At 44.2% G+C, this 16,994-nt stretch overlaps 1 protein-coding gene across 9 annotated transcripts in view; it reads left to right on the top strand.

The window, feature by feature from the left end:
* The window catches only part of RAPGEF1 (Rap guanine nucleotide exchange factor 1), a 137,743-nt gene that overhangs the window by 14,952 nt on the left and 105,797 nt on the right, over window positions 1-16,994 (top strand). For 4 of the 9 annotated variants that reach the window (XM_041726361.1, XM_041726357.1, XM_041726359.1 and 1 more), the window contains exon 1: window positions 7,604-8,024. The exons of 2 other annotated variants lie outside the window; for them this stretch is intronic. In XM_041726361.1, coding sequence (XP_041582295.1) covers window positions 7,961-8,024 — 64 coding nt within the window. In that variant the 5' untranslated portion in view covers window positions 7,604-7,960. Of the gene's footprint in view, window positions 1-7,603; window positions 8,025-16,994 lie in introns of those variants that run through there. 3 more of the 9 variants (XM_041726362.1, XM_041726363.1, XM_041726364.1) reach the window with 3 other exon arrangements.

Raw genomic sequence — 16,994 nt, 5'->3', positions numbered from 1 at the left:
GCCATGACAGGGTCTCTGGTCCCATGGGTATCATTAACGTGTCTCTGTGAATCTGGGATGATAGGCAGTTACTGTGTTGTTTTGATACTATGGCACCAACACATGTAAGACATATTATTGACTTAACACTTTTCAGGAAACAAAAAAATACATTGGCAAGATAGATTATAAAAGAGCATACCCTGATTTCAAAAGTTAAATCATAAAGAAATATACTATCTTAGATTCAGGGAAATACAATGTGAAGCATTGACTAATTTTTTTAGCTGGTTTCTTGAGCACCTACTGTCTACAGTTCATGGCAGTAGATGCTGGGGACATGGTGGTACATAAGTCCCCTATTCTCATGGTGCTCACTGCAACTGGTTCAGCCTCTCCTCTCCAAGTAACACCTAGCCTTTGATTGAAGAGTCAGACTCTGGAGCTTATAAATGTAGCTCTATTCTAGTCTCACAGTTAGGTGTCTGGACACCAGAGGAAAATTACTTTGAGGATCACTGTGTTCATGTAGACTGTGACAGATGGGGTGATGATCACGCATTCCGGCTTACACCTGCTGTCCTGGCATAGTTATTAATAGCATCCTCCCTATCACTCTCAAGAGTGTCCTGGTTTGGATGGGAAAACACTGAGGGAGGCATCATTTACAACTGCTGAGTTCCACATTTGTGTTGGAGAGGGTCTTGGTTTGCAGTGAGGGAACTATTTCAAAACTAGGGTCTGTTCCAACACAGGATCAAGCAGGCCCAGAGAAGCCACAAGAGGGTCAGCTGAATTTGGTTTGGGTCCCATTCTCCCTGTGGGCATCTGCCACTTCGTATGTTCCAGTCACTCAACTCATGGGAGCATCAAAATCTGGGATAGTTTGGTTTTTAAAATGATAAACATGTACATAAAACAATCAGAATGTGTTTTCCTTATGAAAATTAGGTTAACCAGATCTTAAATTAATATTCTTTGGAATGGGTAGAAAGGATGTTAGTGTTTTTGTCAAGCCTTACAAGGAAAGTTGGAAAAATAATTATATAGCAACACCAGTCTAGGTTAAGTTGGACTGGGATTTTGTTTTCCGTGTTGCTATAGAAAGGAGTATGGGGATTGAACTTTGGTAAGAAATTTCATTTTTATTTAAGTGATATATTTGATATTTATTGAAGACAGTTGGTAAGACAGGAAGCTTTGCGTTTATGATAAATTGGTAACTTGCTGCCTGTTATGGTAGCAAGTATTGATGACAAGATCCTCTACAGCCGATGGTCCCTGTCCTGAGGACCTGTGAGTCTCCCAAAATGCTGCCCACCTTTTGTAGTGGGTCTCAGACTTCAACACCTGAAGGTGCTGGGCTCCAGCCCCCAGTTTCTGATTCACTAGGGCTGAGGTTGGCCTGAGAATTGGCACTTCTAACAAGGTCCCCAATGATAATGCTGCCAGGAGGGTGGATGAGTAGGGGACACCCTCAAATCACTGCTTATGGTCAAGTATGGAGAGGATGGAAGGGGTCTCAGGAATTTGACCTAAAATGTTGTCCTTAGAATAGTAGAGGAATGAGGATATAAGATAGAATTTCTATGCATTGATGCCGGGAGCTCTGCTACACACCTATTTAACCATCTCGAGAGCACTGCTGGGAGGTAGTGCCCCACTTTATAGATGAAAAGATGAGGCCCAGAAAGGCTTATGTGATTTGCCCAGCCGGCACATGGGAGAGCTAGGCTGAAACTGCTGCTTGCTGCTCAGTACTGAAACCCTCATAAAATGAGTAAGTGTCAAAGGCATCACAGGGTGAAGATGATTCCAGTAATAGAAGCATGAGTGAACAGTGAGAGAGTGACTGTGTTGACACCACTTCTACTTGGCAGTGCGTGCTTTTGTCTGCAGTAATAGGAGGTAAAAAGCAGTGGTCTAATTAGCTCTGACAAGATGGCCAGAAGATTGACAGTTAATGAAGAAACTCTTTGATGAATCTCACAGTAAATGTATATTGTGCCTCAGAATATTAGCTAATTAATTAGGTTGATGTATTAGCCATCATTAGCAAGACATTTTAAAACTACACTTCTGGAACTTGAAGACCAAGTGCAAAAATTTAGATGATATTTAAAGTCACCCAGCATTCACTTTAGGGCTTGAAACACGTGGTAGTGAAGGTTTCCAAGCTGCTCCTGAGTTGTCTTACTGTATACAGGTGTCCTGGTAACATAAAGACACGCCCATCTCAGCCCTATTCTGGAGCACCTCTTTCAAAGTCCTAGGGCTGAGTCCTCATTTCTTCCTCAGTAGTCCTAGCCTCATGTCTTTATTATTATTATTATTTTATTCATGAGAGAGAGAGAGAGAGAGAGAGAGGCAGAGACATAGGCAGAGGGAGAAGCAGGCTCCCCTTAGAGAGCTAGATGGGGGACTTGATCCCTGAACTCCAGGATCATGCCCTGAGCAGAAAGCAGAGCTTAACTGCTGAGCCATCCAGGCGTCCCTAGCCTCATGTCTTTAAGTGCCATCTAAATCCTGATGATTTCCAGAATCTCTATTTCCAGCCCCAAACTCTCCTCTAAACTACAGACTGCCCACTTACTATCCCCTCAGATGTCTCTCGGATTCGGAGGTAACGCTCATAGACCAGAGCTTGTTGTTCTCCACTTCGCCCCTTGCCTAACTGGCTCCTTCTGGGGTGCCCATGACAATAAATAATGCCATTTTTGACCTAGTTGTTCAGGCTGGAGTCATCCCTGACGACTCTCCCAACCCATGTCCCATGCTCTGTCAGTCCTCTGGGCTTGCTTTCGATGTACCTGCCTCCTCTCTGCCACTTACTCCAGGCCACCGCTGTCTCTTCTGGACTGCAGAGGCCCCTCCTAACTGACATCTTGGTTTCCACTCCTGCCTCACAATCATCCAATCTTTATTAAACTGCCAGTGTTTGTTAGATCAAATTAGGTCTGTTCACAGTTGCCAAATAGCTTCCTCTCAGGTTGTGCGGTCAGTCCACGGTCCTTACCAGGGCCTGTGGCGTCCTATGCTCTGGCCCCCGAGCAAGCTTTTGAGCTTTTCCTTCAAGTGTTCCTGGAATATACCAAGTGTATTCCTGCCTCTGGGCCTTTGCACTCACGGTTCCCTCTACTTAGACTTTATTTCCCCTGGTAGTGTGGTGTGCCTCCCGGGAGCCCGTGGTCAGCAGCCGCATCCAAATGCTGTATCTGTCATTCGCTGGCTGTGTGCCTTGGAGAGTTGCTCACCCCTCCTCCTCTTAAAATCCATTTTGTCATAGGAGAAGTGGCCAGTGTTTGGGTTGTTGTGTGCTCCTGACGGGAAGCACTTAGATCCTAAGTGCCTGGGCTGCCCTTCTGTATGTGTTTCTGCCCTGACTCCTTCTGGCTCTTGTTTGTATGTCAGTCACAGGGGCCTCTCCAGCCATGGGCCCCCCCTCAGGCCAGCCTTTTCTTTTCCTTTCCTTTTAATGGAGCATTTGTTAGCTGCATTTTGCAATCTTTTCCCTTATCAGGAGGTAAGGTCTTGTCAGGTGCCATTTCCCCAGATCCCAGAGGGTGCCTGGTGTAGAGCTGAAGCTCACTGATTTTTGTTGAATGAGTGGTTTTAAAGGCCCATGTTGGGTGTGGGCTCAGCCTCTTACTAGAGGGGTCGTTGCTTCTCAGAGGGCTCGGAGAGCCCAACTAGGGGTGACTCTTCTCGTGCCCATCCGGCTCAGCGTAGAGGCCATGGTGAGTCATTTACTTAGTCAACTAAGTTGGGTGACTGTCTCTGGAAGGCAGGAGCTGTAGAGGGACGAGGGCCGGCAGAAGGGGCGGGGAGCCTTTTTGCAGTGAGGGCTTTGCCTCTTCTGCCACTGTCATGGCCCAAGCAAAGCAGGGGTCGTGGGACCCCATTATGGTTGCCCACTGAGAGTCTGCTGGATGTTGACTATTAGGTTTCCATTGCTTAGCTGGAGAGGAAGGAGGTGAGGCACAGTGCCGGCCAGCAGGAGTGGATTTGGGCATGGAATTGAGTCCTGGGCCAAAGTCAAGGCCCCAGAGTGGGGAATGTGGGAGACAAAGTTGGGGAAGGTAGTTTGGGGGCGAGACTTCACAGGGCCTCGAATGCCAGTCCAGGCACTTAAGAATTCCTCCCATAGGTATTCTGGGAAGCATGAAAAGTTTAAGAAGTGTTCTTCACACATATTTAAACTTTTCCTGAGTATTTTTCGAATATTATGAAGTAAGTGGCAGAGAGGCGAATTACTGTTGCTTACTTAAAAGAATAGTTTCTGTTTCAGTTCCCGGTGGAATTCTACAATTAGGGGTGTGGGCTTTCTCCCTTTCATGTTCTATGGGCTAGATTTTATTCCTGGCGCAGTCCTGACTTTGAAGAGCAACAAATGAGCAGCTTCTCGAGAAGGCTGGCTGCTGGGTTAGCAGTGAGGGGCCTGCTGGGACAGCCCTTTCTGTAGTGACCCATTCTGTAGTGACCCAGCCTGCTCGCTGAGGTCTTCAGAACCCAGAAGCCGTCTCATGGGGATGCCTGCAACCGGAGGCTTTGACCCCCTGTGTTTTGCAGGTAGGTTAGACCCCAAGAAAGGTGGAGTGGCCAACTTTACAGTTCATTTCTGTGGAGTGTCACTTCTAAGCCTCCCCAACAGAAACAAAGCAGCCTTGTTTTGGATACAGTATCAATATTCAGTGAGGTTTAGTACTTTGTTGTTGTTGACACACCCCTGCCAGAAATAAGGCAGTGGTAGATGTGGAAAAACACCAGACAAGGAGTCTGATTTGAGTTCTCTGCCTGTCTGTGAAACCTTGGGGAAATGTCTCCCTCTGTGGATCTCAGTTTCCTTATTTTGGAATGAGAGAGTTGGACTGGCTCTGTGGTTCTTAACCTTTGGAATTCTCTCCCTCTTTTTTTTTTTTTATTTTTATTTTTTGAGAAACAGAAAGAGCATGAGCAGGGGGTAAGGGCAGAGGGAAAGCGAGAGACAATCCCAAGCAGACTCCCCACTGATCACAGAGCCAGACGTGGGCCTCCGTCTCAGGATTCTGGTATCATGATCTAAACTGCAACCAAGAGTTGTCTTCTTAACCGACTTCATCACCCAGGCACCCCTTAACCTTTGTATCTCTTTGAGACTTTGATGAAATCTGTGGACTTCTCTTCCCCAAAACTGAACCTTTGTGGTTTGGCCAACACTTTAGGAGCCCCCTGAAGCTCATGAGATGACCTATAAGGTCCTGCCCCAGCTGACCTCCACTTTACCTCCCCCCTATTCATGTACCTCCACCTACGGCAGGGCCTTGCACGTGCTTCCCTGCACACAAAATGCCCTTCACCCCTTGGCTTGGTCAACTCTTGCTCATCCTTTGAGTCTCACCCTTCCCTGACCTCCCAGATTAAATTAGGTTGCCCTGCTAGACATGCTTCCCTTACCCTGAACTCAGCACTGATCATACTGGTAACTAAGTGGACGCTAGCACATGTCATCTGGCTCTCCCTGAGCTCAGTGTTGGTATTTATTGGGTGAATCCCTGAGGTTCCTCCGGCTGTGACATTCAGTGACTGATCTGCGAATATGTGAGTGTGTCTTAAGAAAATACCAGTCTGTGCTTCCTGTGACACACAGCACAAGATGTGCCTTTGCTTGGATGATTTCCTCTAGGACTGGGCAGGGAAGTCACTTCAAAGCAGGGCCTGGAGGGCTCAGAAGACTGGCTCCCTGACTTTCTGCCTTCGTGTTCTGCAGGGCCGGACCTCCAGGCTGGTCATTCCTCTTTGTTTATGTCCTGCACTGAGCTGGAACTCCCACTTGGAACCTTCCCACAGTGCTTGGCGCTTCCTTATATTGTTGTATTTTTCTCCAGAGGGGAAGTGACCAAGATCAGACTTTCCTCCTAGCAGACAAAGTCCATACGCAAAGCCTTATGTCAGCTCTTGGGCACCTGCTTCTGTCTCCTTGCCTCTTGGGGGAGGTGAATGTGCACATTATAGCAATCACTTACCTTTCCCTGTTATTTCTCTCTTAATTTCCCTCAAGAAGTGATCAGTGCCTTGCAGGACCCCCTGCCTCAGGTTCCTTCTGAATCCTGTATGTCTGGTAGAGAGGGGAGGATTCTCTGTAAAATGTCTCATTCAGAACCTCGGTTTCTGACTTCTTACGGTATTACCTTCCTGGTTTAGGTCACTTTCCATAATTGAAATGTTACTCTGATGGTGCAGATGTTATAAGTGAAATTTTATTTGCACTAAAGGAATGAGGAATTTACCAGAATTTTGCGACGGATCTCACCCTGATATGGGGGGAAAAAAACCCTTGCGAGGGTAAATAATTTTTCTTTAACATATCTAAAGCTGGATGTTTACAGTTAATAAAATAATAAAAACAGCAAGAGTCCCTCTTCATTAAGAGTATCTGCCACCTGCCAGGCACTTCCTTAAACAGCATGGTTAACCTTTAAACTGTCCTATGAAGTAGGCAGCATGATTGTACACATTTTACATAAGTGAAAAAGATCAGGTCCAGGGAGGTTAAGTTCTTGTTGCAGAGCTGCCCACCTGGGAAGTGCCCACAGATTCAGATCAGGCCAGCTTCCCTCCAGGGCCAGCACCTTTCCCGATCTCCTGCCTTCTCCAGTCGTGAGGAAATGGGTAGTGGCTTTTCTAGCCAAGAGTAAAGATGGAGCTAGATCCAGCTGTTTCACCAGCAATGTAGCCTTGATCCCCTCCTGGCTTCATCTCTAAAATAGAGGAGAAGTTTGGTGGACCCTCCCCTTCTGTGAGATTTGGGCTTTTGGTAGTGATACCTCAAGGGGTAACTGATAACATGTGGCCAAGTAGGTGTGATTCTAAGCAGTTCATGCATCCATGTCATCCTTGCACTGAGCTGGAACTCCCACTTGGAACCTTCCCACAGTGCTGAGAATTAGTGCAAAAAATGGAACCACATCATATCAGCAGTGCAGTGAGCGTTCTACTGGTACCATTTCATTGTTGATTCATCTCGACTGTTAGAGTCCCATGTTGCCTCCCTAATGTGTGGACTGGAGATGGGTCACAAGTACATTCATACAGTGCTTTCATAAGAAAATTCATTTTTATTTATTTATTTTTTTTTTAGATTTTAGATTTAAAGATTTTATTTGTTTATTCATGAGAGACACAGAGAGAAAGGCAGAGACACAGGCAGAGGGAGAAGCAGGCTCCATGCAGGGAGCCTGATGTGGGACTCGATCCCAGGACTCCAGGATCATGCCCTGGGCAGAAAGCAGGTGCTAAACCACTGAGCCAACCAGGGATCCCCAGAAAATGCATTTCGAGACAGAAACAGCTGATTTATTGATGAACCTTACAAATAAACTAGAAATTTCTTTGAGAGAACAGCTTTGAAATGAGGACCCTGTGGTTCAGCTGCTTCTCCAGGAATCCCCAAATGATTCAAATGTAAACTTTCTAGAGGTATGTAAAGATAAATAGAATAGCCTGTTCTTAAGAATATCTCACTAAATCTCAGGCTTGGAAAATGTTTCTCACGGCACATCCCGAATTGGTCCGTTTTTAACTTTCAGCTTTTTGGCCACCCAGTTCGCCACTCCTCCCCCAAGGAAAGGCAGCATTGAAAGCGTTTGGAAGTGCAGTTCACTCTGAGGCCGCTGCTGTGCCAATGAGTAATAGAGTGTCAAAGGAAGGCCAAGGAAGAGCTTCCTAATATAGATGGACTGATGGGGGACGGAGACCCACCCATGGGGCGATAACAAGTCTTTTCTTCTGGCTTCCTCCCTGGAAGCAAAGGGAGTTTGAAAGGCAGGAGGCAAGGACTGCTCTGAACAGAATTCAGATTTTTCTTGGAAGGGTTTTCCAGGGCTTGCGAGGTGATTGGGATGTTGGAGAGATGAAGTCCCTTTCAGCCGGCACCTTAGTCCTTACTCCCTGTTCAGCAAAGACCTCTAGGCTTGGGAGGACCCTGTGAGCTCCTGGCTTTAGAATGGGCAATGCTGCTGAGAAACAGAAGCCCCGGAAGCGAAGCCGTCTGTGCCCCTGGAAGCAAGGTAAGCAGGCCCTGGGCTTTGTCTCCAGGAGAAAGGAGGCAGCCTTGCATTAGGATATTTTGGCTCCGCACCAAAGCTGGAACTGCTTGGCAAACACCTTCCACATCACAAAGGCTCTGTAGGTCAACATATTTTTTTCTTATTTATTTTTTATTTTTTTAATTATTTATTTATGATAGTCACAGAGAGAGAGAGAGAGAGGCAGAGACATAGGCAGAGGGAGAAGCAGGCTCCATGCACCGGGAGCCCGATGTGGGATTCGATCCCGGGTCTCCAGGATCGCGCCCTGGGCCAAAGGCAGGCGCCGAACCGCTGTGCCACCCAGGGATCCCCGGTCAACATATTTTAAAGAAAATTAACAGACAGCTCTCCTGAGGATTAAAGTGATCTGTATCTCAGTGTGCTATCATAGCCTGGCTGAGAATGAAGTGCAGCTCCAGGTTTGTGCTCACGGCAGCATGTATCTGCCAATCGAAAATTCTAAGCTTTAAGAAATATCCCAAATAAAAATCTTGATAGCCAGGAGCTTGAATCTTTTGTAACAGTTTGGTGAGAGAATGTTATTAATAGCTTTTAAATATATATCGTCCTTCTTCTGAAGAATTCAAAGTACTTTCTGTTGGAAATCTCAGATTAACCTGTCCTAGATGCCCGTGATACTGGCCAGCATTGACTGACCATATGTCTCTTAAAGGGTTTGTGTTAGTGTCAGTCTTGAGGAGGAAGCCAGTGAGACCACAAGCACTGCCATGGCACACCTGAAACTGGGGACCCATTTAACCATGTCCCAGGGCAACTTAGTTTTCCAGTGTGCTGAGCTGCTTTTTTCACGGTTCATTAACCCTGCAGCCCAGCCGTAGGCCTTCGGGACTTCAGGTCTTGGCTTTTACCTCCACTTGCCACAGAAAGCAGAGCTAGCACTTGACCAGCAGCAAGACAGTTTGATTGCACCTGTATATATATATATATGGATATGTGTTTATGCGGAAAATGTAACCTGGAAGAAATCTATGGAAATGGTAACAATAGTTGTCCTCTGTGGTCAGGTTATGGGTAACTTGTTCTTTTTAAAAGGGAAAAGTAGGTAGGCTGCTTATTTCATGTCAAGTTCCTGTCCCTCTGACTTTCCGTCAGTCATCCTTTGTCTGACATGCTACGGTGAAAAAAGTAATCACTAGTGGTCTTTGGGTCCTGGTTTGAACAAAATAGTGAGAAAGACATTTGGGGGACCATTCAGGAAGTTTGATATGAATTGGGTAGTAGATGATATCTGGGGACTATTGCTGATTTTATTATGTATAATGATGGTAATGAGTCATGCAGGAGAATGTCCTTTTGGATAGTCATGCTAAAGTATTTAGGGGTGAAGCATTATACTGTCTATAATTTTATTCCAAAGTGGTTCAGGTGAATGAGTGCATATATACATACAGAGAAGCAAAATAGTATAAGTTTGACAAGTGTCAGAATCCAGGTAATTGGGGCACCTGGGTGTCTCAGTCAGTTTAAGCATCTGCCTTTGGCTCAGGTCATGATCCCAGTGTCCCAGGATAGAGCCCACATCTGGCTCTCTGCTCAGCAGGGAGCTTGCTTCTCCGTCTGCCCCTCACCCCACTCGTGTGCTTTTCTCTTTCTCTCACTCAAATAATAAATAAAATATTAAAAAAAAAAAAGAATCCAGGTAATGGTTCTGTGAGGCTTGTTATACTTTCTTTAATGTATTTTTACTAACCAGGAGGGGACACCATTACAAAAATGGTTGCTGGTTGCATCACAGTACAGTATCCTTCAGAAGAATGAATCTCAGCAGACACGGTTATTTACTGAAGTGGGTCAGGATCCAGGACTTACTCAGTGCTACATGGGTTGATATCTCTAGCCACTAACAAGAAAATCATAAAAATCCAGTAATTCAGAAGCACTACTTTTATAACAGGAATTTAATATATTTACTTTCAGATAATCTCTGGTGTTTTTTTGTTGTTGTTTTGTTTTGTTTTTGTTTTGTTTTTTTTAGAAAAATGTATAAAAGTTCTTGAAATTAACCATTGGAAGCAGCCTGGTTTACAGGCAAAATTAAAGCCAGCTTCTGTGTTTTATTTTACAGTTTGTGTTCAGTAGTTTCAATAAGAGGAGCTGTGGGAGCGTGGTGAGTAATAGCAGGCATTGCAAGGTTCACTGTGAGTTGGGGTAAAAGAAAGAGCAGCTCCCTCCCCTGATTTCTGAGTCTGCATGGGTCCCGTTGACCAGGAGTACATTTTGGCCAGTGTTGAGATTTGTTTATGCAGTTTAGACCCTGGGATAGGGGTTTGTTTCCCTGACCTCGAATCCAGGGAAGCCCTGCTAAGGACCCGCAGTAGCAAGGGTGTGGAGCAGTCCTTCATAGTTTATCTGTTTGGCTGCGTCTTTAAGGGTTGTTGATGTTTTAGAAATGGGATTTTAGAGCAATATTTAGGAACCAGATTTTGTGAATCCCAGACACCCCTGTGACCCTGATCTGAGTATATTTTCCATAGTCTTCACTCAACATGGCTGTGAAATCTCAGTGGATGACTGATGACTCCATGCTCCAAGGCAGAACAACAGGGTGTCAGGGTCTGCTTTTGGGCCAAGTGAATGGGAAACACATCTTTGTGTGCATTTGGTACAAACAGCTCAGGCTGCTCCTGACTTCTCCGTCCTGTCTGTTGCCCTGTAGTGGCAGGGGCTCCTGGGAATACAGACTTTTAACCAGAGCCAGACATTTGTGATTAGGAAGGTCAAGCCCAGAATACATTTCAAAAGCAAATTTAAAGGAAATCATTATTTGCCCTTTAAGTCATTTACATTTCTGTTTCCAGGTTGTACGCCTGGAAAGTTGAAAAATTAAAGTGACAGAATGCAAGTTCAAGAAACATAAATCTTACCACCTCTGCCAGCTGTCACCCTGAAGAGCATTTTATATATACCTGGTAGAGAAATGTCTCTTGAATGATTTTAAACAGTGTGCAATGCCCATCTTTTGAGGGGACTGACTTTTATACTCTCTGACTCTTATTCTTGATTTTCTGATGGCTCTCAGAACCCAAGACATAAGTAGAAAACAGTATAGCTCTTTTTGGGTTTTACAATACAGAGTGTTTGCAGTGGTTAATAAATGTGAGTCGTTTGTAATACCGTAGTGAGTTATAGCAGGCCCCTCATGCCAAGAAAAAAAAAAAAGTATGGAAGGTAGGATAAGGCAGTGGCTTCCAGTGTGATCCTGGGATTTCCAGCCAGCCAGGGCTCTGCCTCACATTTGCCGTCTGACCTTGAACATGCGGGTTTTGTAATCCCAGATCTCATTCCCTCACGGCCCTCACCTTCCACAGCTTCTCCAAATGACTGTGTCTTCCTGTGTGATTTCCTTATAGCCCTCACCACAGGTATTTTTTTATTGATCTGTTTATACACTATTTGATTGTAAACCGCCTGAGGGCTGTCTGTTGGGATCATTGTTCTATCTTCCACACTAGTGCAGAGCCTGTTGCTTGTTAATTGGTGCCCTCCAGGAGTGTACTTGGTGACAAAAATCCCGTGCCCCCTGGCTGGCTGTGTTACCATGGGTATAAGTGAGGAACAAACGGCAGAGCTTGGTTCCTGGTGCATAGTAGGTGCTCAGTAAATGCTAGCTACCAAAGCTGGCCGGTATGTGGTGGTTATGTGGATCTGGAAGTGTTGATTCTTTGCCTCTCTCTGCTCAAAGTGCAGACTTTGGGGTTGAAAATAGGTACATCTTCCTCTATTCCACAGCAATTCTGAATTTACAAAGAGTTCAATCTATCGATAATTATTCACATTGCAAAAGATTGCTTTACAAAAAGCGCTGAAATCATAGTGAACACTTAGTTGCTGATTCATTGACCCAGGTACCTGGTGAAACCTTCCATTTAGAGCTAAATTGAACTCTGAAATATGTCTGCCCTCTCAGAAGAAAAAAAAAACAAACTGCCCTCTCAGAAGACTCATTCGTTCGTTCTTTTTGAGAATTAATTTGAAGGGTTGCTTACAGTGGTCATTTTGGCTCTTGGGAGCGTAACTGGGGTAGAAGTTTCCTGAGGGATTAAAAATTGCAGCAGTAATTGCAAATTGAATTGTTATCTCCTTCAGAAACCCCAGCAGCTTGGGGCCATACCAGCCTGGTAGATGGAAATGTTGATGATTTGCATGTTTGTACACAGTTGGGCGTGAGCTGAGCGAATGAAATTAACACCCTCCGTGGAAGAGCTGAGGGTGAGAAGTGTCTTTTCCTGGGCCTGGGGGAAAGGAGATTGGCTGGCAGGGGGTGGGGGTAGGGAGTCCAGGATGGATTTGCATTAATTCCGCATGTTCCTTGGTCCCTCTGCGGTAGAGGCAAAGACAGCATTGTTTGGATTCCAGTGAGCAGTGGTGTTGAGACTTGCCATGGCAAGCTAGGTAGTGAAGAAGCATCCGGGGCCGCTGGTAATTTATTTTGATGGCTTTTCTGGCCAAAGCTGAAGCCGGCCCACCTCCCACCATTCATTTTCTGGTCTTTATTCCATTGCTTTGGGGCCACAGGGGTGTCTGGTATAAGCGTCTCAGCCAGTACACCAGAATGTGCGAGGGCTGGATGCTGCACTGGGGCCACCCAGCTCAGTGCCTTCTAGCTGAGTGAGGCGAGCCATGTGACTTCATGTTTCCGAGCCTGTTTCTTGGTCTCTACATGAGATTAATAAGAACGTCTGTGTCGAAGGGCTATTGAGAGATAATCCGTGTTTCAGCCCTCAGTGGAGAGCAAGCACTGAATGTATGATAGTAATTCTTACTATTATACATCCATGAATGTGGGTCAGGGGCCTGGCTCTATTCCACCCCCAGCTAGCCATGAGAATTTGCCTAATTCTGCCTGTTTCCTTTTCTCAGTTGTAAGAGGTTACATGTCAGGTGATCGCAGAGGTGCTTGTGAGGTCTGTGTGTCAGTGACCATCTGCACTGGCCACTGCTATTCCTGTCTGCAAGCTCTCTGGGTGTTCAGCGTCTGGAGAAGTCATCAGTTGTGCTGGCATTGTGGGCAAGGGGTTTTTTTATGGCGTTGAATTTCTTTAGAAATGTTTATTGCCAAACCCAACATAATTGAGCTATTCTTGATTTTTTTTTTTTAAGATTTTATTTATTTATCCATGAGAGACACAGAGAGAGAGGCAGAGACATAGGCAGAGGGAGAAGCAGGCTTCGTGCAGGGAGCCCGATGTGGGACTAGATCCCAGGTTTCCAGGATCATGCCCTGGACTGAAAGCAGGCACTAAACCTCTGAGCCACCCAGGCATCCTGAACTATTCCTGATTAACTAGAATATTAAACTAATCAGGATAGTTCATTTTCCTGTTTTTTTTTTTAATTTATTTTATTTTATTTATTTATGATAGGCACACAGTGAGAGAGAGAGAGAGGCAGAGACACAGGCAGAGGGAGAAGCAGGCTCCATGCACCGGGGGCCCGACGTGGGATTCGATCCCGGGTCTCCAGGATCGCGCCCTGGGCCAAAGGCAGGCGCCAAACCACTGCGCCACCCAGGGATCCCTCATTTTCCTGTTTTGAGTAACCGTAGTGTTGAGATGTATTTTTACATAATGACATTGTGATTAGGAGTATGGACTCTGGAGCCTGGATACCAAGGCTGAATCCTTGCTCCTCCACTTGCTAGTTGGCTGATCATGGGTGAGTTAGTTAATTTCTAGACCTCAGTTTTTTCATCTGTAAATAGTACCCGTAAAATGCTTAGAACAGCCCCTGGTCCATAGTATGTATCCCGTGTTTATTATTGGTTTTATTTTTGGGTTAAATACAGAAGAATTACATTTTATTTTAATTGAAAAGATGTTACTTTATTGAAGATTGTAAAAAATGGACAGATGCAAAGAAGAAAATGCCTGTTGAGCATCTAAATCTAAAGGGCCTGAAACATAGTGAGTGAGCAGAACAATTAGCTGTTACAATTAATCTTTTCCAGAGCTGCTGCACATGAATGCATGTTTTTCAGAATTGGGATCATGTGCAAATCATTTTTTTATTTCATGCTTCTGTGTGGTCTTCATAGCTACTGAAATGACTGTAACGTTTCCATTATGTTAATATTCCATAACTTACTAAGCATTTACCTGCTGCTGACTTTTGAAAATATTTCCCCTTTTTGCTGTTACAATAAGTAGCTTCATTCATATATATATTTGTGATTCTGTTGGATAATTTCCTTAGGATAAAACTGCAGTGTAAAATTCCCAAGCCAAGAACGTAGGAATAACTTTAAGGCTCTAAGGAATGTATCTGTCAGTATTTTCATGAGTGATCAGTTTATCTGTTACCCAAAAGCACCTCAGCATTGAGTATTATCATTTTGAAATTGTTTCTCTTGTAAAACTTATATTTACTAATGCTATAGTGATGAGTTACGATATGGCATGGGGCTCAGAGATGAGCATGGGAAGTTCAAAATCCATTATCAGTGTTAAGAATCTGGTTTTGTTTTAAGATTCTGTCTTCTTTTTTTTTAATTTTTATTTATTTATGATAGTCACACACAGAGAGAGAGAGAGAGAGAGAGAGGCAGAGACATAGGCAGAGGGAGAAGCAGGCTCCATGCACCGGGAGCCCGACGTGGGATTCGATCCCGGGTCTCCAGGATCGCACCCTGGGTCAAAGGCAGGCGCCAAACCGCTGCGCCACCCAGGGATCCAAGATTCTGTCTTCTAATAGTCCTTTGCATGGGACTTGACTCAACCTCTTTCAAGTGTTGAGTTTCATAGAAAAGAGGCATGAGATTTTATTTAGGGATAGCCATTTCCCATCACAACTTTTTGTCTTCTGCCTCCCAGGGAGCAGTGAGTATTAAATAATTCAATTTCCTCATGTGGTGGGACAGAGTGAGCCCACAAGAGTTGTTAACATTGTTAGTGTAATGATTACTGTTAGGCAGTGTGACTAATGACCCGGCTGGTCTTCATCTTAGCTTCTGTAGGGCTTGCTTGGTACCATTTTCTCCAACTGCCTGCATGATGGGCCATCAACTCAGTTGTTAAAATCAGCATACTGCTATTAAATGGCATGCTGCCAAGGTGGTTTGAATCAACAAATGCAAGCATCAGAGTGTTGGAGTAAATGTAGTGGACGAAGGTGATGTCTAAGTCTGTTCATCGGCAAGGCTCTAAGCCATGCTTGCGTGTGACCATAAATAGAGTGGGTGAAAAAGAGTTTTGGAAGCAGTTTATTTACCATGCTAATGGAATCACAGATGCCTTGAGCTAGAAGAGAATGATAAAAAAAGTTTCTAAAATGATTCCCTAGTTTTAACCAATGAAGGAATCGAGGTTTAGAGAAATGAGGTAACTTGTCTGAAGTCCTGTGGCTAGTTTGTGGCTTAGCATCTCCTGTGTTAGGATAGTAATATACCAGTGGTGTAATAACATATGTAATAAAGATACAAGACAGCACAGCATATCCTGTACATTATGACAATATATTTTACATTCATGTTATATGTTTTCATGCTATAGAATATAATAATATATTCAATTAATTGTGTATATGACACATTGTACACTGTATCATACATGTGGTATACAATATGATACAATCACATATACAATTATAATACAGTAGTAATATGTTGGGATATAATGTTACAATAATGGTGATGGCTTCCTGTGTGCCAGGTGTGGTACTAAAAGATCTGTATAGAGAATGGACTTCCATAAATCGATTTTTTTGTTAGATCAGATGTAGGAAATGGAAACATAAGTGTGAGGAATTTTTCTCGTGAGAAGTGTGGGGTGTTGTTTTGGGTGCGGTAAGAAAAGGGAAGGAAACTTGGCTTTGTCATCAGATATTTCCAAATTTAGAACAATATCCCTTAGCCTTTGGCTTTAGGGTATGCTTCACTTTGGGAACATGCATACAATACATTTCCGTGTCTGACTACTTTTCCAGCTGTGGAGAGGCTGTCACTATTACCTTAGATCATAGCAATGGCCAATGGCCACTTTATATCCAATTACATTTTGGCAAGTGCTTATAGGGCACTTGATTTCAGGAGTCACTTCATGGTGACGTACCAGATGACTATTTCTGGAGACTTTGTGGACTGCAGCCAAAGGGGGTCATCTAGGTCAGAGACAGTTCAGCTTCGTAAAGGGCCAGCCAGTGACTTTTGTAGATCTTGCAGGGCCAAGAGGCAAAATCAAGATGATTATGTAGATACTTAAATAACTAGCTAAAATGAAACCATCTCAAGGTGTGGAAACCATTCTTTACATCTCAGACCATAAACAAGCAACCTGCATCAACAACCAGGAGGCTAGTGGGTTTCAGGCTACAGGTAGAAGTTTGCCAGCCCCTGATCTCTGGGGTCTTTTCTGGTCTGGGTGCCCTCTGCTGTCATTGTTATGACTCTGGAGCTCTGAAACAGGTCATTCATCAGTTACCCAAAAAATTCTTTAAATTTTTAGGCCAGAAGAAGACTTACATATCACCTTCTAGCTGCCTCATACAATCAGGATTATTTAGCGGAGCCTTTTGGCTTCTAGTCTTCTACACACACATTTCAGTCTTTATTGATAAAATAGTCCTTCTCTTCACTACAGGGATGAGAAGATGGATGACAGAGGTTTAAAGAACCTGGTGCTATTGAATATAGACGCCTTAAGTAGTCTTCCTTTACTGTTAAATGGGACACTATACTAAAAAAAAAAAAAAACCCTCCCATTTTCTATAGTCATTCAGTCATTGATTGATGGGTGTTCATCCACTCAACAAATATTTATTGAGTGGGGCCTGTGTCAGGCACTGTTTTAGACACAGGGAATGCCTGATGAAAAAACAAGGCCTCACTGCCCTCTGGATTTTATAGTGTATATATAAACAAGTAAAATATACAGTCTGTTTGCTGACAGGCATTGTATAGAGAAGGCAGGGAAGGGGATAGGAAGTCCAGGGCTG

This window comes from Vulpes lagopus, chromosome 12, assembly GCF_018345385.1.
Source record: "Vulpes lagopus strain Blue_001 chromosome 12, ASM1834538v1, whole genome shotgun sequence".
NCBI classification, from domain to species: Eukaryota; Metazoa; Chordata; class Mammalia; order Carnivora; family Canidae; genus Vulpes; species Vulpes lagopus.
This window is presented reverse-complemented; position numbering and strand designations above follow the sequence as displayed.